Here is a 27,207-nt window from a genome sequence, read left to right on the forward strand (position 1 = left end):
TGCTCAAGACAAAGCACACCTTTTCCATTAAGATTTCAGCAGTCGTCTTTATAGACGAGCAGTGCCTCCCAGTGTGTGTGTTAGATTGATTCATCACCAAGACAGTCCACGGAGCCGCAGCTAGCCTGGGCGGTAACCCACCGAAATTTACAGTGGTCGACAGCGTCAATGACGCTTTTTGATGTACCGGCATCAAATTTAGCTCGATCGTACTGGCATTTTACCACATGCGGGAATGCCAGTTGGCATGCTACGCTGATCAATCCCATGATTCATATCTCAAAACCCTTGAAGCTACATATTTCTTTTGCTTTAGTTACAACCCTGCAGACCTTTCAGCCAGTAATACAAGCGTATTTCAACCGTGGTATTTAATATCCCGTTATATGTCACTCCGATTAATATATCGGTTTCGAGAAAGGCCAGATTATCCGCTCGCAAATCGGAGCAGCCAAAAATAACATAGACGGCTCCGAAGGCAACATTTCGATTTCATCGCACTGATGGCATCGGCCCCTAGAAAACCGAAGAAGGCAAGGCGTGACGCTGAAGATGCTGCCCGAGATGTAGCGTTCATCAAGGCCCATCGCAGCCAGGCTCTGACACTAGAGGAGAGATTGGATGTTCTCGCACTTCAGGCAAATTTACGTATGCATAATGCAATTATTCCTCGTAATGTCTGCCATCAACAAAGCGGCTCGTTTACTTTGTTGCTCCAACAAGGCATCCGGTGACATCTGGTCGAGTTTTCTATCGCATGGCACTGTACTGACCGCTGCTGCTGTGGGAGCTGTATGTCACGATTACCCGATTCGAAACCAATGAAAGATGAAGTTCGTGCCTTTATCCGCAGCCGTTGTGAGACGAGAACAAGGACAACTGCAAAGGACGCCATGCATGCCTATCGCCTCACGGTACTCGAAGCCTGTGTCCGACTCTTCGTTGTCACCCAGAGGCATAAGTCGCACATTGGTTTCCATAGGATTGCCGACTGCATGGGCGTTATCATACCCAAATGTCTCCAGCACTTCACGTGCGTACTTGCCCTGGCGCAGTGTCACGGTGTCGGGGGTCTGCTCGACCTCGATGCCCAGATATTCACTCAGTAGGTCCTGGTCTTTCAATGCGTAGGCCTTGTCGATCTCCTCCAATAACTTACACTTGCTCTCTTCGCAGTTGGTTGCGACCGTGATGCCGTCCACATACACGAGAACCAACATGATCACCTCACCTTCAAAGCGGTAGTAGAGGCAGGGCTCAGTCAGCGATCGCTGATAGCCATGGTTCAGAAACCAGCGGTTCAGCTCCGAGTTCCACACTCGGCCCGATTGACGTAAACCAAGGTGTATTTTACGGAGTAGCGGACGGCTAAGTTCGTTGCTGACTTACGGATTGCTGAGGATGTTGTGTATCGTGACAGGCACGAAGTGTCTGTGAAGGATGTAGACCTGGCGTCACTGCATTTCAAGCGCTCTGAAATTGAAAATGAACCTGATTGCAACATGGATTCCGGTGAGGAAAAAAACACTGAGCTTGCGCAGCGGGGAACTGCTGTTGGGGCTCTGACAAGATGGAGTCTGCGGGTTTGCAACCCACTGAACTCGAGGGGGTCGAGGATGCTAGTGAGCGTTTTGCTACCTATGAGCAGCTCCCGAGTGGCTCCTTCGAGGATAATTCAGCTGCGTGCAGGGAGGCGACGCAGGCAGAGCGGGGCTGTGCAAGCTCTACAGGAGTCGAAGGCATTACCGCAGCTATCCTGAGCGAAGTTGCGATTGCGGTGGCTGACGACATGGATTTTGCAGGTGCTGTCCGCGGCTATGGAGCGCATGTCCGTTCCTGGCAACACACTGACAACGCATCATCACTGCCCTCACGGGGTACTGTGCAGCTTTCGGGTGCTGGTGGCTCTTGCTGCGGCGCAGCATCTACAGTTGTACGGTACACCGCATACCTCAATGCACAGCTCACGATCCGTCAGTACCTGAAGTCGATCGAAGGCTTTTCGTTGTGTACCAATGGACACGTTTACGTGGTTCTCGACATCTTCAGCATAGCCAAGAACAAAACCTAGCTTCGCGTTGTCGTGGTGCTTGCGGCGTCCAGGTGAAACAGGTACATACACTTAAGCTAGCGCGCCAAACTTGCGAATGTGGTGACGATCAGGCTTAGCACCGAACATCATCTCAGACGGTATCCCTTGTGTATCCGTGTTGTACACCCTGTTGTTCACATACACAGCGTTGCGTATTGCCTCAGGCCACAAGCTTTTCGGGAAACCAGCGTGATGCATGGACGCCTTCGTCATCTCGACAATCGACTGATGCGTCCTCTCGCACAGATTAAGCTGCGAGCTCTTGGGACCGACGCGAATGGGCTCAATCCTATGTGAGCCATACCAGGCGTCCATCGCATCAGTGACGAACTCGCCTCCATTGTCAGTCCACACCTGCTGGGCCGGGTACTTGAGCCGGTTTGCACCACGTTTGTTTCTCCTAGCCTGCCGCTCAGACCATAAAATGTACTATTTGATGCGTGCCCTCACTCGCCTTGCTTGTCAGGAAGTGCATGGTTACGAAACGAGAAACCCCATCCATGATAATCAACACTGCCTCGTAGCGAGTTCCATTATCCTTGCTAGGGATCAACAAATCAACGTACACCACTTGGTTTGGCTGCTCCAAGCCTAGGTCCAGCTTCTTGCGATATACCTTCTTTTTCTGCTTACCGACGTAACACGCGTCACATGGACCCTGCTGCTGGCGCTGAGTCAGCAACATGCCCTTCACGAGTCTTCGGGCGACCATAGTCTTCAAGTACTGCGGGTACGTGTGGCCCAGTAGCTCACGCCAGAGCTCCAAAGCCGCGACCCACTTAACATCTGTCACGTTACACAGGGCTGGTCCTGTGGACCAACAAAAGCTCCAGTAGACGGACGCGAAACAAAGAAGCCCATATAGCTTCTTGGGGTGTGGCAACAATCCTGGTGCGTCCTTCATCTATCACACGAAAGTTCATCGTCTCACGGTCATAATCAAACTGAAGGTCTTGTTTTGCTGCAAGCCCAGGCAACAAAAGCCCATGCTCAGCTCCAGGTACGCAGAAAACATCATCCAAGACGACTGCTACTTGCAAGCCATCAACTTCGGTCACTAACGCTACCGTTTCGACACCTGCGATGCGCGATGCGAGAGCCGGGATGCCACCGTGAATACGTTCCGACTGGCTCGTGTACTCCGTAAATGTCACATAATAGGCCCGGTTCCCAGGGACATGGACATAAGCCGCTGTATCGAAATACCACCAACCATCGCTGGTATCAATCGCAACTTCATTTTCATCATCGGTCCTATTTACCTCTTGAACTTCATCATCACTTGCAACTTCACAGTTCTCATCATTGACCTCTGCCTCAACACCGGCACCGATCACAATCGCATCCACCACACCAGTCACCACTCCGAGATTTGCACCCTCATGGTCTGGCTGTGATGGCTCACTCTCGTCTTTGCGGATGTTCACATTTCCGCCACTTCTGCTTCTGCTCGGTCACATTAGCTCCGCCACCGCTAGGTACCTTCGCACGATCAGGGCAGTCAGCTTCGAGATGTAGCACTTCCGGAGCTTCTTCTTTTCCTTAGCGTCCTTGGCGCCATCCTGCTGTTGACCATCACTTTTGCTGTCCTTGTCCCTGGCTCCGCCGAAATTGCCTCCGTGCTTCTGACTTCCGCGTTGCACCATTCTGGTGCAGCGTTTCCCGCGGCATCGACGTCCCCACCATGTGCATGATCTGCGTCTGCTTCTCATCGAACGCCTCCTTCTTCTCGGCCGTCGAGAGCCCCGATTTGACAATCGAACCCTCCATGATCTTGATGAGCTTCTTCTCATGAAAGACGGTTCTCATCGCCCACTTGTAGGTCTGCCAGTCTCGTCCATCCCATTGTTCTTGTGAATCCCCTCCACCGTGTACTTGAGAGGCTTCGTCACCTTGGATCACTTCTTCTGCAGCAGGATCTTCACGGTACTTGGTTCTAGTACCCTATTGGAAGTCGCACTCGATCGGTATGACCAGCGGCCAACACTCGGGGGAGAAAGATGAAAGAGAAAAGTAAATTGACTGTTAGTGCTGCACCCCCCGTCAACTACTTAAGCGGGATTCAGCAGCTTCTCATACAGAGACCCTACATACTTAGTTTCACTATGCTTCACAGCCCTGCTGCTGCTGATCCAGGCTCGCAGGGTCCCCAGGCCTTCGTCTTCAACTTCCCTGCCGTTGAAGACGGCCTGCAACACGCATTCCAACAGAAAGAACATGAAACGCTGAAGCCGTACTATGTAGGTACATCGCGTTATGGCTTGAGTTAACAACGAAGTGATAAGTTCAAAGTTCGAACAAACCGCGAAGGTCATCACGATTCATGAGCACATGTTGTTTGACCACTATAGCGTAGCGCGCGCACCTATCGCAGTGGCACCCGTGGCGACCAGCCTTCGGGCCTACGGCTACTCCTGCTGACGATACTTCACCCCTCCACTCGTTCATTTGGCATGCGGCTCGGGACTGCTGCTACCGCTGTCATTGGTTCAGCCATGAGGGCCAGCCGCTCCAAGTCGACGTCTGCCGACGTCGACTTGGCCGAGACGGTGGAGACGGCGTCGTCCAAGGAAGCGAGCACGACGGTCAACAAAAACGTTAACCCGTTTGCGGCTACACTGTATGGTACCGCCGAACAAGCGGTACGACGCTCCCCAACAGCTACCGAGAGACGGAGACAATTTGATGTAGAGCAAAAATGTGGTCGATGCTTACCGAAAATGCTTAAGTAGCCTTGACCCCCTTAATCCTGTGACACTGTACGTTGAATTGCGCTGGTTTTGATGTGTATATAAACATAGCATGCAGGATCGTGGACCGCGCTTGAGGGCCTCCGGAAAGTAGTTGTTTTTAACCTGGAGGCCGTCAAAGAATCTCTGTGCTGCGCATAGCTAGATAGGTATATTTTGGTCAATAGGAGTCTCCGGTTATATTCGGCTACCGCCGCTTACGCTTTCCCGGAAGCAGTCAATCTGTCATAACGGGACTACATCAATCCCGGAAATCATAAGCCAATCCGCCTACGTTTTGGCGGGAAAAACCATAACTTACGTAAATACGAGAATGAAGTTTTGGTTTTAGACTGGTGTAACTCCCCGAGCTATCAAGATTTTGACGCGCTCAATAGCTTTTTAAATAAATGGGGAATTCGGTTTAAGGTCCATAATTCAAAACTATTCGGTTTGGGTTCCGTAAAATTACTAATTGGTTAGCTTCATTCTGAAGTCTGCGGAGGTACACACACTTGCGTTAATGCATGTGCTTCGTTCAGAAAGTTTTTGGTGACCCAGAAACGATATTCAAATTGGACCCAGTGACTGTTTCCCTAAAACGAACAAATGAAAGTTTATCTTTGCGCTTTCCAGACCCAGAGCCGTGTCAGCAACTGCGCACCCAAGCAGAGATCGTAGCGCATAACGCCTTACTGGCCTCTAAAACACCTATAATCTTCATTATAACGCTTATTTGTTTTACCAATCGGGTATTTTTCGGACCCAAAACCGAATTAGTTTTGAACATAGTCGCGCGTTGCACGAAAAAACTCTGAAATTAAGTACAGACATAAATGTAGTGTTTAAAGCCCAGTGGACGCCTACCAAAAACGGATATAACTCGACATAGAATGAATCTCTAAATTTGTCTCTAAATATCAAATTGCAGAGGTCGAAATATGTTAGAGGTCGCCTGATATATGCGTCAGTTGCTAGAAAAAGAACATCAATAATGAAATCAAGTCAAATCTAATATGTTGCCATGCAGCGACCCTTCGTTTACTCAGACGTAAAAATCGTCTGAGTAAATATAAGTTTTCTAAAATTTGAATATGTTGGGTGATTCGTTAGTTTTTGGTAGGCGTCCAGTTGCTCACTACAGAGCATCTCCTGCGTCCGCATGGCGGCCGCAGCATCTGCTAAGTTGGCTCGAAACTTATGGAAGTTAAGGCTTGTCGCAACTCTAACACATTTACGGTAAATGTGTAACTTACGCCCCGGAAAATGATTTACCGTAGAACTGTAAAGTGAAATGACAGTGTACTCTAGAATCTGATGTCAGTCCAGAATGGTTGGTAATCACAGATATTGGCGTTGTTTTAGACCGTATACTAACTTCTAGTGAGCAGTATTTAAGCCTTGCTGCTCCATTAACATTTCTGCTTTTACAAGCTTCTCGACCTGGTTCTTCTCATTTCTACCGTATTTCCTACGTTGAAGCTCCTACGGCTTCGTCTATTGGTACATACATGGGGTGACGTGTTCCTCTGTCCTAATTCCTCTGTAAAGTCCATTATTCCAACAGAACTTAGCAAACAGTCTGCAGCTTCTAATTTTTGCTGTCAACATTTTGTTGAAAGGTTGAGGGTCTATTGTTACCATTTTTTCATTTTAAGGAGTTCTTATCAGCTAATGCGTAGTTGCTTTTCTACTGATTGGGGTCGTCCCCGGGCGTAGTGCTCCGCCACTCAACAACCTTTGCACGTACTCAGAGCGGTATAGTGGGGGTGACAAAGGGGCAGATCTCTGTCGACGAGCTTGGCGAGCGGCGCAGCACAAGCAGTAGGTGATCACCGTGGACGTTTCTCCGGGCAGGAAGACATTGACAGCAGCTTAAATAAATCGAAATTACTTATTTCGATTTTTGCGCGTAAGTACCATTTGACGCGGTCTCAGCCTGAGACTATCAGGTACTTAAGTACATCTCATGTACCGTGCCGGCGTTGCGTCTTGGCGATCGATTCATGGCCGCTGGGCATCCAACACGTTCCAGCAGTACACAAGACTACCGATATGCCGAGAATTCGTCGAGATCCTACCTAGTATCCTAGGTAACCGATATCGTGGCCGGGCAGAAGCTCATGTAAGTATTGAAGTTTAATCTGTCAATTCTCTCTCTATGAAGGTTGTATGCATTGGAGCCAAAGGAACTGCTGCGTTCACGGTGCCGAAGATATTATCAAGTCGTGGATTATAACCTTATTAAACTCGAACTTTCTACCTAAGAAGCTAAAGATTGTCCATCATGGATTACCTCCGGAAACGTGCCAGAGTTCGCCCATTTCACGACTTGGGCGCGCAGTCGCCGGTGATCTTTCAGCACATTGTGCTCTCGTACATGGACAACAAGTTCACCATGGTTGCCCAGTCCATAGCGAATGCAAGGTACCCTACTGTGATCATAGCCATGATTCGGCTAGACCCTCCCGTGCGCTTCAGCTCTTGCGTCTCAGCCTTTTGACGGGGCAGTAGCGGCAGGAACGCCAGTGAGAGCAACTTCATGCCGTAGCAGATCCAGATTGTGATGGTCACGTCGCGGCGAATGGCATACGTGTCAGCCTGGATGTCCTTGAGCCACACGTGGAACTGGGCGTTTACAATCTTAGCCAATCAACAGCCAAAAAAAAACGGAGTGGTCAAGTTCGTCGTGGTAGTCATTAGGCCGTACAGGGCGCCTTCGAGGCCAGGTTCCGCCAGCTCCACCACGACATAAGTGGCGACCATGAACCGGATACCGTCCGGGAGGTACTCAACGGCAGGGACGCCCAGCCAGAACAACTGGTTGCGAACAACGTCCCAAACTGTGGGCATACGGCGTTGGAATACCTGTGGGGTGTACCTGGTATTTCAATCCATCTCGGAGTGGAAGGCCTGTGGTTTGGCACTGGAATTGGGGATGTTTTAGCGGTCAGTACGTTGACGGTACTAATGTTGCGCTGCTGGAGTTGGGAAAAACTAGCGAAGGATGCGAATAAACGGGTGAATTTGTAAGAGCTGGACAGCATCCATGTGCGCTTCTATAGAAGTTCTAGCAGTTAGATAAGCTCTGTAGACTCATTACCTTCGTTTCGTTTCGTTTCGTTTCGCATTGAGGTACATTGATGTCACTTAACTTCTTTGGCTAACGACAGCTACGACCTTGTCGGCGGTTGTCTCTATCCTACCACCCTAGGAAACTGCTCTAGCCGTAAACCAGAGCCACCTGCACACACTAATGCGTAAAGGCCGCGAACCCCGAGGAGTTCTCATCGCTGGTTTGCTCCATCCAGTGACCAGAGGCGGAGCCAGCCTTAAAAAAATGGGGGGGGGCATAGATTTTTTTAAAGTAAAATCCACAATCTACATTTCGATTCTTCTTTTTGTCATCGCTTTAAACTTTTCGAGGACCGAGTCTTTGTCGATGCTATTTGTAAGATCACGCTCGATAGCCAAAACCATCAGGTTTGACATCCAAAGATCTCCCATTGTTGTTTTGAGCCGCGTCTTAATTCTTTTCATGGTCCGTAGTAGCAGTTGTTACAGGCAGCACACACACCAAGTTAATAATTCGGTGCAAGGTCGGGAACAGCTCGTTGTTATCGGTCCCGACGAGTTGGATGCATAGTTGTTGCGTTGTCTTCAATTTTTGGAACCTTTTGTCGATCTTTGCCAGATTGCGAAACCGAGTGGCCTCTTCTCGAAGGTCGTCCAGCTCATCGGTGAAATCATCGGAATAAAATGTTTTAGCCAGCTCAACAATTTTAGTAGCGCTCCAATTCTTGAAATTATCACGTGGACTGAGCGATCCGCACAATTCCATGAGACTAAGAACTTCTCCACTAAATCGTGAATCCATTTCAGAAATCAGGTCACGAAGGATACAGTTGTATACTTCGTCACGATAGTGAGCTTCTTTTGTAGGCTGGACACCATCCCTGGAGGAGTCCGCTCCTGGAATTCCAGCCCTGCCACACACCCGACTTCTCATTACGCGTCGTTTCCACACGCCATTTTTGTCAGGAATGAGAAGGGTGTCGTCAACTTGTATTGATTTGCAAAAGTTGACCGATGAGTTCCAAATCGATTCAAAACTTGGCGAGTTCCCAGTCATAGAACTATCATCGAGCATTTCTTTTAGTTCTTTGGATACCTGCTTCGTCATATTCACAGCTGGCACGATATCGACGTCATCTTTCTGCAAAAATTGGGACAGCCAATTTGTTTTTCCTAAAACTGCAGTGAGAATCTCCATATGAAATACGAAGTCGAAAGTCCACATCTTCTCTAAAATTCCTGACGCCTCAGCGCGTTTGTGGGGGTTCACACCATCGACCACTACACGCTCTAACACACTTGTAATTGGGGCCCAAAGCATCTTGATTTTTCTTAACGCGCGAATGTGTTGCAATTCCACCTTGTTTTGCTAAGACCCTCGGTAGAAGTTGGTTGATTTAAACCTCTACCAGATTCTAGATGTCCTTGATCAAGCATTTTTTCCAATTCCACAGCGGCTTCGTCAAGAAGTTGATCTATCCTTTTACACGAAGCACTTACAGTAGTGTGAATCCCTTGCACGGTGTCGAAGCATTGCACCACCGAGACCGTGTTCATAGTCACTGCAACTAGGACGAGATTAAGTCGATGCGCGAAACAGTGAACGTAGTAGGCGCAAGGACACTGGGAGCGTAGACGTCGCTGAAGACCAGTAATATCACCCGACATGTTGGACGCACCATCATATCCCTGGCCTCTACAGCTCGCCAAAAGCAATCCCCACTTCTCTAATTGCGTTATCAAACCATCGTACAGTGTCTCCGCATTCGTATCGCGAACATGGACAGTTCCAAAAAATCTTTCTCTAATAGTCCCCGTTGCAGCGCACACAAAACGAATTACGATAGCCATGTGCTCTTTCTTCGCCATGCAGCTTGCTTCATCCACCAGAACAGAAAAATATCCATCTGCAATCTCGACCTCCATAATATGCTTTCGAACAACATCAGCCGCACATTTGATCAGTTCACGTTGAATTTGTGGCGATGTGTACACAGCGTTTTCCCCAGCTAAGGACATTGCGCGAGAAAACGATGGCGCGTGCTGTGCCATGAACTGAACAATCTCAAGAAAATTGTCTTTATTTTGTGACGTATCGTGTGCATTGTAAAAAAACGTTAGTCCAGTGATGTCATTTCTTACATAAAAATTAAACCGCTCGTACACCTTTTCGTCGCTGCCCCGAAATGCAATTTCCTGTTTTGCAAGGAGAAGGCAGATCTCCAGAAAAAAAGTCAGGCGCTCCCGGTTTTGTTGTCGTTCACCAATCTTTTGAGAATTCAGAGCCACACCAACGTCATTATGACAGGATCTCCGATTGTCGAAATCGATCAGAGCTGAGTGGTGCTTCGAGCTGGTTTTTATCCCAACATGTTTTGCAAATCCGTCTTTTGTAGTGGCCTTTTTCCAGTTCCTATAGCCCGTTGTAGGTTGTGCATACACTGTGAGCTCGCTTTGCTGCGTCATTACTTCTCGGCTGAGGTAGCAGCATAAGCAATACACCGCGTCCGTCGAAGGAGAGTATTCGAGCCATTTTTTTTTTTCAAACCACTGGGCCCGAAAAGCACGCATGCATCCACCGATGTCACGGGCCGGATATTGCTTGAGTTGCGGTTGGTAAGGACCGAGGCGAACGTAGGATTGTATAACGTCACGCAGTAGCTGATGATCGGCAATCAGTTGCTTAACGAAAAATAAATTTGGTGGTCTGTGAGCAGGATCCCGCCTAACAAAGTCTCCAGTGGAACATTCTTCAGCTCTATCAGGAATTTTGTTGAGCGAACACCATTCCAACGCTGCTTGCTCTTGTTTTTCGCGCAGCGTTACAGGTTGGGGTCGTGGCCCAGGATCTGATTCAATACTGCGGGCCATGTCAAAGTCTTCTGGCTCTTGACGGGGCTTCTTCACAAAGAAGGTCGTGATTGCCGGCTGGTTCCTCTTTCCTTCCGTGTTATTATCAATTAAGCGGAGGAACAGTGTGAACTTCATGCATGTGCCGTCTAAATAAAAATAATCTAAAAAAATCGAAACGCCTTCGCCGAAAAATGGGGGGGGGGCATGCCCCCCCCATTTTGGCCCTGGCTCCGCCCCTGGCAGTGACTAACATCGCCGGAAGCGTAGTTGTACTCGTCGTCCCAAGTCGAGTCGGAGCCACATACTCGGTTGGGTTTTCTTTGAAAGCTGCGGCGTGAGTCCATCGCCATGTTTGCGAGGGCATCTGCCATGCTGTTGCGCGCACAAGGGTGGTGCTGCCAGGAGTTGACCGCCAATTTGTCGGCCATCCTGCGGCTTTGCCGATACAGCGGTCGTAAATGCTTGGCGCGTGGCGGTGTCCGCGTCTTCTGCTGATGAATGATGAGGTTACTGTCTCCTACCACATGAAGTGGGGTCCAGCCAAAACGAAGGCACGCATTGAGTCCCGTCAGTAGCCCCATGTTCTCCGCCAGGTTATTGGTCGCGCTGGCGGTCGCGTAGGACATGCTAACGACCCAACAGATTTCATGGCCACCCCGTCCGTTTCCGATGCAGACCACGGCAGCACCACAGCCGCCAGGGCCTGGATTACCACGCGAGCCGCCATCGAAAAACAAAAAAGATAGCGGCGCCGTCCTAGAGGGACCGCTTCGATCGTCGGCTCCCACGGTGATATGAGCACACGACGCATCGTCCGTGCCGCCATCTCGAGAACGTCACGATGAATACCTCGGCCGAGATGTAGATGAACGGTGTCATACCCGTGACGCAGTCTTGACGCCAACAGGGCCCGATGATAGTCCTTAAATATAAAGGCATTCAAAAGATTGGTATAATCAGCAAGCGCTTCCACAGTAATCACTCTGCTTCTGCTGACACGCAGTTTTAAGGCACTTGGCCATAGACCTGTACTTTGCATCATTTCCTATTTGTAAAAGCCCATTGGACTTTTACTGGTAATGATTACCAACTGATGAGTCACTCATTGCCTTACATGCACCAGGATGTGAGCTCCGTCGCACCAACCATGGAGCGATTGCGAAGTCCGTTGTTGACGAATGCTTAACGTTGCTTCCTATCCCAGTTTAACTAGGTTTTACTAAACGTTAAACTGGTTCTCGTAATATTTGTACCTGTAGGGAATTTTGTGCTGTGAGTGCATGTTACTTTTTGGCTATTCACTAAATGGCTATTCACTAAAAGACGGCTACTGATAACGCCACAAATCTTCGGTACACGTATCCGTTTGGGGGTTATTTACTTGTTAACGTTAATTCGGGTACCCGGACTGGTGGTCCGGGGGATTTGCAGTTCTCAGGAGCGACAGGATGCCTACATGTAGTTCCGACAACACAGACGCACCAAAATAAATCGTACGTGCGGATTTTAATTATTAATGGCGACTACGTACATTAATTAAAAAAGTAAAATCGCAACTGCGCTGATATACGAATTTTTTTGGAATATTTGCTTACTATATTTGAGCTGGAATGCATACTTTACTAATTTCAGTGAAAATATCCGCGACCATCTCCTGCGGCTGCGAAGCAGCGAAGCAGCCGCAGCATCTGCCTGTATTGCGCCTTAACATTAAAGTAAGGGTTAATCGCAGTAAAGAGCTATTTATGCATATTAACAATATTTCCCTGAAAAGATCTGCAGCTTAAATCTTGCGTCTGTGCCGTCGCAGCTCGTCCACGTTGGAAGCAATAAGTCTTCAACTCATCAGCAACAATAAGCCTCGTTGTCACGGATTCATCGGCGCTTCAATTGTATTCAATCCGTAGTTTGCTTTTCCGAAACGCTTGTGAATTCTGTGATGACCGAGGAGTCGTTAATTGCCATATAAATCAGGACGAAGAGTTCCATAGTACGCCTACCAGGGCCTCAATGACACGAGACACGAAATGAGCTCGTCCGATAATGCAGTTACCGGTAGAAGATTTCGCCGCTTTTATCACAACTAGAACAAACCAAACCAAACCAAACCAGGGCCTGTTCAAACCAAACCAAAATGACCGTCGAACCAGGTTTGAATCGGTTTCATGGTTTGAACCCGTTTTATTTTGTAACTCCAAACCAACCCTGGCAGTTTTCACGACCGGTTGGAACCCAAGGCTACTCGCTCTCTGGTGACAGGGATCACTGCGGATTTTACACAAGACGAAGTTCCTCGTGTTCGCTCACTAGTAATGTTTCAACCTACAACAGCGATCGCCGTGCATGAAGAGGAGAGCCAGGTCAACCCATTGCGGGAGGCAGTCGTAGCTGTTTGCGGTCCAGAAGATTTCGAGGATCAAGCGCCGCAAGGCCGGCCTAATTGCTGTAGCCACCGCCATCTCACGAGTAGTGTACAACGACGCCAGCTTTTTGTTCAAGAACAAGTCACGCTCAGCAATGCAGTGGTCGTCGCAGAGCTTGGTAGAGTTTTGCAGGACTCGCAAGTTCGAAATGATGAAAAGCTACTCGAGATTGCTCAATATACTCACTACCATGTCATTAAAACCGCTGCGGGCACGGAAAATCGTTTGGGTTGCCGCATTCGTGACTATCTTGATGCCATTGGTGCCCATCATGAAGCCTCTGTGAAGGAGCAAATTGAACGCCAAGCACTGGAGGTTGATAAGCGTTTCAACTCCATTGTACAAGACGATCATGAGCGTGTTCGCGCCTCTGCTGCTGATGCTGTTCGTTCTCTAGCTAACGACCTAGAGGACCAGATCAATAGCAGGTTATCGAGCATGGATACGACAATCAACGCGCGTGCTACTACGCATGCGGTCGCGTGTGAGGAGCGACTTCAAACAGCACTGAAACAAGTTCAAGATGACTTCGAAGCTGCCGCAGATCTACAGTCAGACTGGATCGAGAAGCGACTCAATGCTAAGCTTGATGCAGCAAGGAAAGCAGCTGAAGCTGAACAAGAAACCAACTTGCGAGCTTGTGAGATTCTTTATGAAGAAAACGCGACAGAAATCGACAAGAAAGATGCTGAATTAGCGCAGCTTCATGCTGGTACGATTGAGCAGAGGCTTCAAAAGAAGTTGGATGACGCTCTGCAATCGTTCCGGCGTCAGGGACAACAGCGCATTGACACCCGAGTCGTGGAGAGTATGGTACAGTTAGAACAAGCCCAACAAGCCGCTCAAGGTCGACTCGCTGCGACGATGATCGCGAATGTGTCGTCTGTAGTAGAAAAAATGCAACGGCAGCTCCGGGAATCGCAGGCAAAGATTGATCGGCTCGGTCAAGAACTTCGGAAGGTCATGCAAGCTGCTGCAGAAATTAAGTCCGCTTAAGTGACCGTATTTCGAAATTGGAGTCTAGATCAAAGTTGCTGAGAGGTGTAACTACGCGCCGAGATGCTGCCGCCATTTTGCAAGCTCCCCCCCCCCCCCCGTGGATCTTAGTCGTCAAAATAATGGAGTCATTTATTCGGCGAAAAGGGAGTCAGCAACTTCCGCTATGGAGAAACCGATACGCAATAGAGTGCATTTTGTACCTTCAAGCGAACGACAAGCATCTGAAGACAACCAAGCCGATCTGTTGACAGAAGCAACACCTGGCGAACGTAGTGCGGTTTTGGCAGCGCTGGCTCAGCTCAATAGCGGTATTGCCCAGCTGCTAGCAAATGCCGAACCGGCAAGTGTGGTCAAGAACCCAGCCATCTTGAAACCCGCTTCATTTCATAACAAAACAACTTTTTCACGTCGTCACCGCCAACGCATGAGTGAGTCAAAAGAGCGTGGCTGCAACACAAATCAAGACAAGGAAGCAGGAACCCGAGACGTTGTGGCTCCGGCTCAAGCACGGGTCGCAGCAACAAAGCAAGTAGAGCAACACGTGTTGCAGCGAGAACGGGAGTTGCGACGTACAGCTATGCGCTCTGTGCCTCGAAGCAGCAAATGATCCATGAAGAACCTTGCTTTTTTGCTAACCATAGTGCATCAACAAGATATAATTTGAATTACTGTGGTATTCCGCTCCCACATGCATATAAATGCTCGAGTATTGCGGCAAAGTGCTCATGCAACCTGGTGATTCTAAAATGACCCTTTGCTATCGACTTAAGCGTAGACGCCAGCAATTTACAGGAATGCAATGTATTTGAGTGGCTGTTACCCTGCATGTTTAACCGCTATCGAATACGCACGACGCCATCTCACTCTCCCATTCCGCAGAGAATGGTGCGTCAATCGCTTGCGAATTGAGAGCCGCGAGGACATTTGCTGGGATCGATTCCTTCACCTCGCAGTCTCTTGCAAGTGGCAACATCGACGAACCTGCGGTTCCTGTTGAGAAACGAGCACATGTCGATGTTGTGCTTCGCGATGCTTGTATGATGACTTGTAACCAGCATTCCTGTGATTCCAAAATCTCGTTAAATCTGTGCGGAGGAACACGGGATCGCAAATAAAACCCGTGCGGCAATAGGCAAAATGCGATAGTTGTTCTCAAGATGCTGCCGCTTCCAGTACGCGAGAGCTGACTCAGGTTTCGACTCCACGACCTGAAGCCTGCTTGGATGGTAAGCCATCTGTCAAGTTCTTCATCGACTCGAGCTTCATGGAAATCACGCTGGACTACTGTCACCACCTCTTCCTCAGTAAACGCCAGAAGTTCTTCCGAAAAAACTGTGTGCTGCTGCAGATTTGGTGGCTCCAGCATCGACGCAACGGGTGCTGTGACGGGGTCGTGGGCTGAGTAGTAGCAGAAGCTTTCGAAATTTTAATCATCAGTGCTCTCAGACGCTACATCACGGCTTCCTTCACGGATGCAACATTGCGCGCCACGTTTTGCTTGTCTAAGCGGTGATAGGGGTGCTTCGGGTCGAAAACTAGCTGCTCATTGCACAGCTTGACGATCGTCGCTAGATTTATGTCTTGATTCTTGGATGAAGGATGCAACAGCATCTGAACTCTGGTATATAAGCCGTCTGACGGAAGCGCGCTGGGTCCGTGTACCGCACGAAAAAGTTCTTGTGAAACGCTGTTGCGAGCAGAGCACGTGTAGTCTTCGTGAGATTAACCAGGCACCGCACTTGATAGTACAGTGGAGGCTCGGTAGGCAATCGCACTCTGTCTCGGATGGGCTGTGTCTCGTCCAAGACGGTCTGCCGAAGTCGATAAAGAGACAAAAGCACATCAACTTGGTTTGCGTCTTCCTTTTGGTTTTTGGTGTTGAGAGCGGCAATTGGGTTGAGTAACCCATAGAGTTGAATAAGGGTTTCCTTGTCGTCTGCAATCGGTAGGCCCTCGGGTATATCGTCTCGGTCACGAATGGCTTTGTCGGTACGCTCCTGAAACCAGTCTTCAAGTTGATCCCATTTTGCTAGAAGACGCTTGATAACCTTCTCCAACCCCCATAAATCGGTGCTCTTTGTGTTCAATCAGCTGGGTAGAGCCCCCATCGTTCGCCATTTTACAAAGCTCAGCAAAGAGGCTCCCCATAGTTGTATTGGACCGGATTGCAAACGTAGTGCGCTTGATGCGAGCCAGTAGATCGGTACCCTCGGGATTCTTGGACTTTGGGCGTTGCGAAACAATGCCGAATGCCATTTTCGTCGCTGCGTTTGTAAGATGCGGCATGCACCATTCCCATTGGAGACCAAGTCCTGTCTTCATCATCCACTTGACGTCCGGACCAGCGTCGCTCGTTGACGCCTAGAGATCCTTGTTCGCTAGACCGAAGTCCTTCAGCAGCTCGAGGGCCCATCGCTTGAACGGCTCGCGATTCCCCTCGCTTCTCTCGCCGTACATGGGTTCATAATGACGAGTACCTAGCAGGATCGACTGGAACTTCCACTCATGGTCGATAAAGTAGAGACGAAGGCCAACGTATTTGGTCGACTTCTGCGTCTTCGACGCCAGGAAATCACACACCACTGAGTACACCGGCACACCGACAAGTCTGGAGCGATCAATGTACGAGCAGGCCGCGCTTCTGGCACTTGAATACAGCTCGGCTATTGCCCGGAACACCGTCTGATGGTTAAGTGTGACTCGATATTTTTTGCAGAGAGTCAAATCAGCAAGCAGTTTAGATTCTTCATATTCCCCGATTCGAAAAGGGAGGTTGTTGTTCACCACTCGCATGGTTTCCAGAAGGAAAGTCATTCGGCGACTGTCGTCTCCATTAGAAATCGCACTTCGGAAGCGCTCAAGTTGCTCAGCACGGTCCCGCTTCCTCTTGCTCTCTGCTATCACTTTGGCCGCAGATACCAAATGCCCTTCGCTGAGAAGCTTTGTAGCCTTGGTCGTATTACCAAAAAGCTGGATAAACTTGTTCTGGCGGTGACATTCATGGCTGCCTTGGCAAATCCAACCAAGGTACTCCTTATCATCCAGTGCTGCAGTAACACGAACACCCCAATTCAGTATACTGGAGCACTCTCCCCGCCGTTTTGATACGACTGTGAAGCCATTGGGATGTACGTAGTCTCGAATAGCTTGGGTTGCATGTGCTGGGACTGGAATCGTTGCGCCCGAAGTAGACGACGTAGTGGCGGCAGCTACACCAGGCACCGGCGCACCAGTAGTCGGCATCGTGACGGCAACTACAGCAGGTACAGGCTGAACCGTGGTCGACGAAGTGACAGCAGCTACAGCAGGCACAGGCTCGCCCTCTAACCCGTTGTGCGAAACTGGTGCCGGGGTGGTAGTTGCTGCCTCGACACGAAGTTGAGCGTTCTGCCCAACCTGCTGGGCTTGAGCGGGTCTTCTATTACTGCGGAACTCTGTCGCCATCAACCCCGAAAAGCGACAGTCGCTATTACAGCGTCGAAGCTCAGTTGAATCCGGAATGGCTGCTGGAGGGGGGGGGCTTGCGCAGGAACTTGAGCAGGTACTTGTGCAGGTACTTGTGCAGATACTTGTGCAGGTAAAGCTAGTCAACACTTGATCTTGGTTGCTGCAAATTGAACGAATGGAGTGTGGAGGCTTGATGTAGCGCTTTAGGAACTTGGTAGTGTGCGTGCGGTGCTGTGAACGACGGAGCAAACTCTAGAATGAGGGGAGCTCGGACAAACAAACATATGCAGCAATCTTCAAAGGGGTTCTTGAGAAAATCGTATATTTTCTAAGGGTGCGGCGTTTGAGGAAAGGCTGCGATCGTACCCACGCAGCCACGAAAGGCATGGTATTCGTTTCAAAATACCAAGTAACTCCGAACCTGTAACGGCGTGTAACTCCGAACCTTCCACTGTGGTTTGAAAACTGAAAACTTCTGGCCGCAAACCACATGCGATCGGTAATTTTGGTTCGCAATTCCTGGTAATTTACCAGCAAACCATTTTTTTGCACAGTTCATGGTTAGGTTTGTTCAAGGTGTGGGTTTTATACTGTCCTTTCGGAGAGTGAAACCGCAGGTGCAGTGCTTTAACAATGTCGCGCGATTGTTGCACGAATGTCGTTCGATAATGGGCCCCCTACTTAAGTTACTTCACACCGTTTTGCTTTACACTGCTGCCAACTTGGATTGGCAAAGGTGTAGTAGCCTCTAAACGCTCTTTTTAATACATTTACTCATGCATTCAACTAATCAGCTTGAGCCCACCCGTGGGATATTTGCCGATCCCACGCGTGGGCTTTTAAGCTGGGTAGTAAAGGTTAACTAACGATGTTTCAGCCAGAACGCCAAACAAACTCGTCATGATTCTTGCCCATTTCACGACTTGGGCGCGCAGCCGCCGGTGATCTTCCAGCACATTGTGCTCTCGTACATGGACAACAAGTTCACCAGTGTCGCCCACACAATGGCAAAGGCCAAGTACCCCACCGTGATAATACCCATGATTCGGCTAGACCCGCCCGTGCGCTTCAGCTCTTGCGTCTCAGCCTTCTGACGGGGCAGCAGCGGCAGGAACGCCAGTGAGAGAAGCTTCATACCGTAGCAGATCCAGATCGTGATGGTCACGTCACGGCGAACGACGTACGTGTCGGCCTGGATGTCCTTCAGCCACACGTGGAACTGGGCGTTCACGAGCTTCGCCATCGAGCGACCGAATGGGGTGGTCAAGTTCGTTGTAGCGGTCAACAGTCCGTACAATGCACCTTCGTGACCGGCCTCCGCGAGCTCTACTACAACATACGTGGCGATCATGAACCGGATACCGTCCGGAAGATACTCAATGACCGGCACGCCCAGCCAAAACCACTGGTTGCGGACGACGTCCCAGACCGTGAGCATTGTCATGAACGCATCGATAGAGAGCGCACCGCACATCGTGATGATGATGATCGTGCGCCAGTTCCAGTCGAGACCGTACTTGCCCGTGAGAGCAAGTGTCGTAGCGTAGAAAATTGTGCCAACGATCGTCATTACGCTGTTGTTGAACGGCGTTGCGTGGACCCAGTAGAGCTTAATGTTGCTCGACGACACGATGTTGAAGCTGTTGAAGACACCGGAGAAGAACTTGTACGCCACGATCTGGTAAATCGCGCGCTTCTGGAGCATCCCCCAGAACGTCGACATGTACTGCCCGAACGTGGGTTTGTCCGTCACGCGGTCTTCGTGGAGTAAGAACCACGACACGAACACCAGCGGCGCGCAGATGATACCCGAGATCAGCATGAGCTGCTGGAAGGTGAGCGAGAAGTCGAAGGTGCCAGCGTATTCCTCCCCGTTCATGAAGAAGGCGATGACAGCGGCGCCGAGGGCGGTGAACGAGGTCTTGACGGCGTACACAGCAGTCTGGACACGGCCGCGCTGCTCGATGGGCTCGCGTTGTGCGTACTCAACCACCATAGCGTCAGCTGCCACCTCACATAGGAGATAACCGAAGGACGCAAGCATCATGGGCACCACATACTTTCCAGCGGAGCTCGATGCGCTTTCGTTGATGCTGGCAATCTGCTCCGGAGTCCATTCTTCTTCGTCGATGTTGTGCATGGACGCATCGCCGTAGTACGGATCGGGGACAGACATGGCCGCCATGATGAAGAGAATCACGACACAGAAGACCCAGCCGATGACCATGTACGGACGACGGCGGTAGCCCATGATCGGGAAGCAGTCACTGATGACACCGAAGAACATCTTGTAGCACCACGGGATCTGGACCAGCACGGTCGCCGATACGACGATGGTACCCTCTGCGTTGAGGTAGCCTTGAAGCACGGGGTAGATGACACCAGGAATGATGCCCGCCAAGAAGCCGACGCCAGCGTACTGGGCCAACAGTCCGATGCACTCCTTCGACAGCAGGTTCAGCGGTTTCCCTTCACGCAATGCGCCATTCTCGAGCTCCGTGTCAATGGGCTTGGATGGGGACACCAGGTGTGAATACGCAGATTCGCTTTGGGTGGGCTTGAGGTCGGAGAGTCGGCTAAGTCGGTCTTCCAGCACGGCTTTCACTGTGTCGTCCGTCACCGTCATGCTGCTCTACTAGCGGTTCGAGCGCACGTACTGAAGTAAGCTTCGCGATGACCGGAGAATTGCGTAATGAGACTTGGAATGGAAAGACCCACCACCAGGACAAGATACACAGAATCCTTCGAGGGATCTCCTGAGTTGAATCACGACGGGTGGTGCATCGTTCGGCCTCGATCAGCGCCTTCGGACAAGCTCGTCTAGGTTTGCTGACCCTTGAACGGGTGGTCGAGCACCGTCCACATTCAATCACGCGTTCTTCTTTGCGGTGGCAACACGATGGGCACGATGGAACACCACGCTGTTGACGACAGCATGCTTCGTCGTCGGATAAGCCCGCAGCGACACTTCATCGGCTGCGGAGGGATGTGACTTGCGGGAGTGTATGGGGGCGGAGCAAATCATCGGGATTAATTAATCCAGCGTGTGGCTGCGGTCTCGACAACACTTGACACACATCCCCGCCGTCGGAGAGGCGCTGGAGCTGGACACCTCTGCATCGCTCAAGGGCGGCAGTGAGCTTGCAGGTGAGGATGCCGAGGCGGCTGAGGATAGGAACATGGTGCTCATAGTCTAAATTATCCGGCGGCGCTCGTCGGTTATTTGGTTTCTCTCGCCAGCATGGGAGCTTCGGACGAGCAGCAGCAGCTCGTGCTGAACGAGGAGGGTCAAGCACTCAACTATGGCGCTGTACCATCGGATGCACCACCCACCCCCACCAAGTCGGAAGACGCCGACCTCGAAGACGAGGTGCTGCGAGATGGACCGCCTCCGCGTCTGCTGTCGCCTGACGTGCTAGCTCTGCTCATGCAGTACGCCGGCATCGGTTTCGTCAATGGAGTGCTCCCTGCCGTCATCTACCCCGTGCTCCAAGGTTACCTGAACGCTGAAGGAACCATCGTCGTGTCGGCTACGGTGCTGGTGCAACTGCCATGGTCGTACAAGATGTTCCTGGGAATCCTGAGCGACTGCTTCCCGATCGCAGGCTTGCGTCGGCGTCCATACATGCTGCTGGGATGGCTGCTGTGCTGCTGCATGCTCTTCATGATCGCGAATTTCCCTGAGGCCGCGCCGTACTACGGAGACCCCACCATGCACTCCATCAGCCCCGATCAATGGACGGAGGAGCAACGCCAAAGTATCAACCCCAACGCGCCCGACGCTGCCGGCAAGTACGTGATTCCGATGATGCTGGCTTCGTTCGGATACTTGCTCGTGGAGGTGCCGGCCGATGCTGTCGTGATTGAGTATGCTCAGCGTGAGCCGATCAACACACGTGGGCGCATTCAATCGTGGATCCACAGCGTTCGCATGGGCTTCAACGCAGTAGGAGCGCTCGTCGTGGCAGTCGCGTTCAACGGCATCGAGTATGGCGGTTCCTTCGACTTCTCGCTCACTTTTCCCGAAATGATGTTCATCTTGGGGTGCATTTGCCTGCCTCTGGGTCCTGCTGCGTGGTTCCTCATTTACGAGGACGAAGTGGTGCCGCCCAAGTTCAAGGAATATATGGCGCGCTTCTGGGGGATTTTGCAGAAGAGGGCGGTGTATCAAGTGGCGGCGTACAAGTTCTTCTCGGGCGTGTTCAACAGCTTCAACATCGTGTCCTCCAGCAACATCAAGCTCTACTGGGTCCACGCGACGCCGTTCAACGCAAGTATTATGGCCATTGTGGGGACGTTCCTGTACGCAGCGACGCTGGCTGTGATGGCGCAGCGTGGACTGCACTGGAACTGGCACGTCGCCATCGCAGCAACTGTGATCTTCGGTGTCGTTACCGACGGAATAATGACAACTTTGGTGACATGGGACGTCATTCGTAGCCAGTGGTTCTGGCTTGGTGTGCCCGTGATCGGAGACATCCCTCACGCTATGCGCTTCATTGTCAACAACTATGTCGTTGTGGAGCTTATCGAGAGGGGATCGGAAGGCGCGTTGTTCGGGCTGCTCACGACTGCCAACCACGTTTCGTCCCCCTTCGGTCGCACCATCGCCAAGTTCATCAACGCGCGCTTCCACGTCTGGAAGGACGACATCCTTGCCGACACGTACGAGACGCGCCGAGACGTGACCATCACGATCTGGATTTGTTACGGTATGAAGATGGTGTCGCTGATGTTGCTGCCGCTGCTGCCGAATCAACGAGCCGCCATTCAAGCTCTCCGTCGCCAGGGAGGCGTGAGCAAGCGCATGGGCATGTGGATGGTGGGGATCTTGATGTTTGCGCTCGCGTGGCTGACGATGGTGAATATTCTGAGCATGAACCCGGCAACAAAGTGCTGGGCGATCACAGGAGGCTGCGCACCGAAGTCTCACCACTCTACTCTGTGGTAAGCAGTCAGCCCGCCAAAGGAGAAAACATGTATTGCAAAAAGATAAAACAGTTCGTTTCAGGTGTATGGAGAACCTACACTGGACTTGTATATGTTGTCAATAATGATCACGGGCATCGTGCCTTTGTCATTACCCTTGGATTCGCGATTTGCCCATGAACGAGTGAAGTAAGGTCGTGAAATGTGCGACTTGTGAGACCATACTTTCTACTTCAACGTGCATACTCCGGATAATGAACAAAATAACAATACTAAGTGATGGGTGCTGCCGGATAAGATGGTGAAATCAATGGGTACCCCCTATATTCCGGTTCTGTAAGCTCAATTGACGGAAGGACGAGGTCAAATCGCACGTTTGCTGGACCGCCAAGGCGGTGGGTTGCATGCAGCGAAGCGACATTGTAAAGTACACGCACACTCGAGCAAGCTCTCTTGCAACGCCGAGCAGCAGTGAGTGGCGCGAGCTGACGCCTGCGCCGGCATGAAGTTCCGCCTGCCACCGGAGACGTTCCCCGAGCTGGATCTGGCCAAGGAGGACATGGACAACATGGACAACGTGGCGGCGATGATCGTCGACTCGGCGATCGAAGACTTCGAGAACCTCCGCCTGGACTACAACGGGCTCGCAGATAAGCGGTGGAAACCCATCAAACGCAAGGCTGGCGTCATGCTGTACGAGGACCGCTCCATGCGCGAGAACCTCAAGAGAGAGTCGTCGCTGTCGGACGTGGCCCCGTCGCCAAGCGGGATCCACCCGCTCATGGCGATTGGCACGACGAGAGGAGAGCTCAACGAGCTCATGTTCGGGCTGCTGAACCCGACGCGAGAGGAGATGCTGGCCAAGTCGGCGTGCACGGGGGACTACCTCACGGACTGCGCCGAGCTGGCGTCCATCATTTCCCCGACGCCGAGCAACCCGCTCAGATCGCTGCAGGTCAAGTGGTCGCTCATAGGGAGAGGCCCGATGTTCGTGAGCGTCGTGGTTCGACCCCGAGACTTCGTGTACCTGGAGTCCACGGGGATCGCACTTGACAGTCACGGAGAGCACGTCGGGTACAATTTACGCCACTCGGTCGAGGTGCCGGGGGTGCGCGAGCTCCACGACCACCAAATTGTGCGCGCGAACATCTCGTTCTGCCGACTATTTCGCCAGAAGAAACAAGGACTCATCGAAGTGTTCATGACGGGCTGCGTCGACGCAATGGGCTACCGGTATCCGATTTACACGAGCATTGTCATGACGCAGATTGCCGACGCGCTGCTGTCTTTCCAGCGACTTCTTGTGAACGCGAGGATGAAGAAGCTGGCGTGGATGCTGAATAACAAGCAGAAGCAGTCGGTGGACACGAGCAAAAAGGCCAAGAGCGAGTGCAGCTCGTGTGGCTGCGGCGTTGGACGGTCGATTCTATCCTGCAGAAGGGAGTGCACGCTCTGCAGCAGCGCCGTATGTCCGCTGTGCCGGGTGCCTCTGAAAGTCGCGTGGAAGCCTCGAGACGACCCCAACATGTTCACGAGCGAGAAGAAAGCGGCGGCGAAGATGCGCTACGAAAAGGCAAAGGTGTGTCGCCCCTGTCTCCGCAAAGTGGACCGCACGGACGCTCTGGACGTGGCCGTCGACGAGATCTGCCGCTCGTCTCCACTGCTAGCCGCCGAGTCTGGCTTGGCCGTCACCTCGGCGTCGTCGCTCTTCTCGCTCATCAACTCGGACCAGTTCGGCCGCGATTGCTTCTTTCACTCGTACCAATAACCACATACATCGCATGTATATATATGGGCGTCCCCAACACGCATGCACTCAGCTAAAAGAAGTAACTAGCCCGACAGCCAATGTATCAACCAACTGCAACTTCGACCTGTACCTTCACGTCGTGTTGCACCACACCACAAAAAACTTCAATCACGTTGGCATCTGACTGAAAAATCGACGTGAGACGTGTACGTCCTCTCTCGGCCAATCAGATCGCGCCGTTTCCCCAAGGGACGTTAGCGCAGGATCGCAAAGCTCACTCCGGAATTTGCAGCTCGACGTCAGTACTCTCTGTCATTCCTCCCTCCGCCATGCTCGCCGGTCGCCGCAGCTTCCTGACCATGGGCGCCCGCTCCTCACGCGCATTGTCCACTGCCGCAGCCAAGCGCGTGGTGGTCGTGGACGGTGTACGCCTGCCCTTCGCCAAGTCCGGCACCGTCTACAAGGACGTGATCGCCTACGACATGATGCGCGACGCGTTCAAGGGCCTGATCAACAAGACAGCCCTCGACCCCAAGAGCATCGACTACGTGCTGGCCGGCACTGTGATCCAGGAGGTCGGCACGTCCAACATTGCGCGCGAGGCGGCGCTGGGCGCCGGCATCCCCAAGCACGTGCCGGCGCACACCGTCACGCAGGCCTGCATCAGCTCCAGCCAGGCCATCTGCACTGGCGCGGAGAAGATCCTGTCGGGCCACGCCGAGATCGTGCTGGCTGGCGGCGTCGAGACGTTCTCGGACGTGCCCATCCGCTTCTCAAAGCCCATCCGAGAGAGGCTTATCAACGCTCCCAAGGCCATGAAGAAGGGCCCGATGGGCGTGCTGAAGCTGCTGCAGGGGCTGAAACTCGGGGACTTTGCCCCAGTTGCCCCTGCAATCCAGAACTTCCACACGAGGGAGATCATGGGCTCGTCCAGCGACCGACTGGCGACTAGATTTGGCGTCACGAGACAGGAGATGGACCAGTACACCATCGACGCCCACCAGAAGGCCTACAGAGCCCATGTGGAGGGCAAGTACAAGGGTGAGATCCTGTCGTACAAGGGAAGCACGGAGGAGAACGGAGTGAACCCGAACTCGACGCTGGAGAAGATCTCGACGCTTAAACCCGCCTTCATCAAGCCGCACGGCACCCACACGGCAGCCAACTCGTCCTTCTTGACGGACGGCGCTGCTGCGACGCTGATCATGTCGGAGGAGAAGGCGCTGGAGCTTGGATACAAGCCGAAGTCGGTGCTCAAGGACTGGCTGTTTGTTGGCGTGGACCCGTTCGAGACCTTGCTGCTCGGACCTGCCTACGGCATTCAGCAAATCCTGGCCAAGAACAAGTTGAAGTTGAGCGACATCGACTACTTCGAGATCCACGAGGCCTTCGCTGGTCAGGTGCTGGCCAACCTGAACGCGCTGGCAGAGCCCAAGTACTGCAAGGAGCTGTTCGGCATTGACCAGGCCGTCGGGCGCGTGCCATCGGAGAAGCTGAACACGTGGGGCGGCTCGTTGGCGCTCGGACACCCGTTCGGTGCCACCGGCAGCAGATTAGTGAACACGGCGTCCAACAAGCTGCAGAAGGAAGGCGGCAAGTACGCGCTGCTGGCGGCCTGCGCAGACAGCGGACTTGCGTACGTCGGCTTGATCGAAAACTACAAGAACTGAGTAGACTCATGGCGCAGAATTGAATGCCCGGAGCTTGTCAGCACCTTCAGCTCACAGCGAAAAATGAATATACCCATCGGTCTAAAAAATTCCAGACGCTCTAGCAACACCTGCGTGATAACCACATTACGCGTTCACATGAGCAAAGCGTTGGCTGCCATAGCACATTGACTGAAGGTATACGGAAGTAAGCGTGTGGTTCTCGAGGCGATATATGATTGCAAAAGGATCTATAGTTATAAAACGGCAATTAGACGAGCAGCACGGCGTTGATGCAGCCATCGTTCTCCGGCACGTTGGTGATCTGGGCGTACTTGCCCCACACGACCTTGCCCGAGGTGGTGACGAGGCCGAGCTCGCTCACGTTTACCTCGATGATAGTGCCCTTGGTCATGACGCCGAGCTGCGTGTACAGCGGGCTCTGCGGGTTCTTCTTGACACCAAGGATGTCGAGCTGGAACGTGGTCTTGAGCTCCGGGTGCGTCACGTGGGCCTTCTTGAAGCGCATGGCGCTGGGGCGAATGAAGCGCTCGTACTTTGGCGGCTTGCGCGTGAAGTTCTCGCCCACGAATGTGGCCTTGGTGATCATGCGCTTCCACGCCTTGTTGCGGCGCTTGCCCGAGCGCAGCACCTTGAACATCTCGTCGTCGGCGATGGGCTTGACCTTGGGGATCGGCACGTCCCACTTGCCGGCCTTCTCCTTGCGCTTTTGCTTGACCGTGTTGCTCAGCACCTTGGCGCGCGACACGCCCTCGCGGTCCAGCAGGTAGGACGGCACGGCGCCGTCCGGGATCTCGTCGTCGTTGGCGTGCTTGTTGGTGCGCTCGTTGTGCAGCGCCAGCGTCTTCTTCATGGCCGCCTTCTCCTTGAAGCGCTTCTGGTTGTACAGCTTGGCGCGCAGGCCGTGCACCTTCTGGGCGAACTGCGAGCGCCTGTGCACCTCGCGGGCCTCTTTCTTGCGCTTCTTCTCGGCGGCGTCCATGCGCACGCCGTGGCGCTTGCGGTGCATCTCCATATGCTCGTGCTGCGGCATCTTGACTGTCGAGTCCTGTAGGCCGCGTACGCGCTAGTCTCGTCCCTGCTCCTTCCTACTGCGGTCTGGGGCCTTGCGGGTCCTTTCGGGGCTGGCAAAACGTCGACTTGCGAGTCTTTTCGGAGTGCGGCTTCCAACGCCAACCATAAATCGTACTTAGTCGAGCGTCTACATCGTACTTAACGTGATAATGGTCGAGCAAAGACG

General features: G+C 52.0%; 10 protein-coding genes across 10 annotated transcripts; 5 read left to right on the plus strand and 5 right to left on the minus strand.

Moving 5' to 3' along the window:
* Nucleotides 1-3,667: 3,667 nt before the first annotated feature.
* PHYSODRAFT_501398 (hypothetical protein) lies at nt 3,668-3,913 on the minus strand (the record flags this gene model as incomplete). Its single annotated transcript, XM_009528003.1, has 1 exon — nt 3,668-3,913. A coding segment is annotated over one exon (246 nt), but the record flags the coding sequence as incomplete, so codon positions are not given.
* Nucleotides 3,914-10,985: 7,072 nt separating this feature from the next.
* Nucleotides 10,986-11,255, minus strand: PHYSODRAFT_406701 (hypothetical protein; the record flags this gene model as incomplete). The annotated part of the gene is made up of 1 exon (XM_009528004.1): nt 10,986-11,255. A coding segment is annotated over one exon (270 nt), but the record flags the coding sequence as incomplete, so codon positions are not given.
* Nucleotides 11,256-13,610: 2,355 nt separating this feature from the next.
* Nucleotides 13,611-14,168, plus strand: PHYSODRAFT_331249 (hypothetical protein; the record flags this gene model as incomplete). The annotated part of the gene is made up of 1 exon (XM_009528005.1): nt 13,611-14,168. One exon carries the CDS (start codon nt 13,611-13,613, stop codon nt 14,166-14,168), a length of 558 nt encoding a protein of 185 aa, XP_009526300.1.
* Nucleotides 14,169-14,334: 166 nt separating this feature from the next.
* Nucleotides 14,335-14,778, plus strand: PHYSODRAFT_300385 (hypothetical protein; the record flags this gene model as incomplete). The annotated part of the gene is made up of 1 exon (XM_009528006.1): nt 14,335-14,778. One exon carries the CDS (start codon nt 14,335-14,337, stop codon nt 14,776-14,778), a length of 444 nt encoding a protein of 147 aa, XP_009526301.1.
* A 967-nt stretch (nt 14,779-15,745) lies between these two features.
* PHYSODRAFT_498343 (hypothetical protein) lies at nt 15,746-17,173 on the minus strand (the record flags this gene model as incomplete). Its single annotated transcript, XM_009528007.1, has 4 exons — nt 15,746-16,179; nt 16,220-16,521; nt 16,594-17,063; nt 17,135-17,173. The coding sequence occupies 4 exons, from the start codon at nt 17,171-17,173 to the stop codon at nt 15,746-15,748; spliced, it is 1,245 nt and encodes a 414-aa protein (XP_009526302.1).
* Nucleotides 17,174-18,534: 1,361 nt separating this feature from the next.
* On the minus strand, nt 18,535-20,244 carry PHYSODRAFT_331251 (hypothetical protein; the record flags this gene model as incomplete). The annotated part of the gene is made up of 1 exon (XM_009528008.1): nt 18,535-20,244. One exon carries the CDS (start codon nt 20,242-20,244, stop codon nt 18,535-18,537), a length of 1,710 nt encoding a protein of 569 aa, XP_009526303.1.
* Nucleotides 20,245-20,859: 615 nt separating this feature from the next.
* PHYSODRAFT_502241 (hypothetical protein) lies at nt 20,860-22,569 on the plus strand (the record flags this gene model as incomplete). Its single annotated transcript, XM_009528009.1, has 1 exon — nt 20,860-22,569. One exon carries the CDS (start codon nt 20,860-20,862, stop codon nt 22,567-22,569), a length of 1,710 nt encoding a protein of 569 aa, XP_009526304.1.
* A 480-nt stretch (nt 22,570-23,049) lies between these two features.
* PHYSODRAFT_264323 (hypothetical protein) lies at nt 23,050-24,315 on the plus strand (the record flags this gene model as incomplete). Its single annotated transcript, XM_009528010.1, has 1 exon — nt 23,050-24,315. One exon carries the CDS (start codon nt 23,050-23,052, stop codon nt 24,313-24,315), a length of 1,266 nt encoding a protein of 421 aa, XP_009526305.1.
* Nucleotides 24,316-24,656: 341 nt separating this feature from the next.
* PHYSODRAFT_559946 (hypothetical protein) lies at nt 24,657-26,050 on the plus strand (the record flags this gene model as incomplete). Its single annotated transcript, XM_009528011.1, has 1 exon — nt 24,657-26,050. One exon carries the CDS (start codon nt 24,657-24,659, stop codon nt 25,965-25,967), a length of 1,311 nt encoding a protein of 436 aa, XP_009526306.1. The 3' UTR covers nt 25,968-26,050.
* A 167-nt stretch (nt 26,051-26,217) lies between these two features.
* Nucleotides 26,218-27,092, minus strand: PHYSODRAFT_351148 (hypothetical protein; the record flags this gene model as incomplete). Its single annotated transcript, XM_009528012.1, has 1 exon — nt 26,218-27,092. The coding sequence occupies exon 1, from the start codon at nt 26,998-27,000 to the stop codon at nt 26,218-26,220; it is 783 nt and encodes a 260-aa protein (XP_009526307.1). The 5' UTR covers nt 27,001-27,092.
* Nucleotides 27,093-27,207: the final 115 nt, after the last annotated feature.

Source organism: Phytophthora sojae, assembly GCF_000149755.1.
Source record: "Phytophthora sojae unplaced genomic scaffold PHYSOscaffold_4, whole genome shotgun sequence".
In the NCBI taxonomy this organism is placed as follows: Eukaryota; Oomycota; class Peronosporomycetes; order Peronosporales; family Peronosporaceae; genus Phytophthora; species Phytophthora sojae.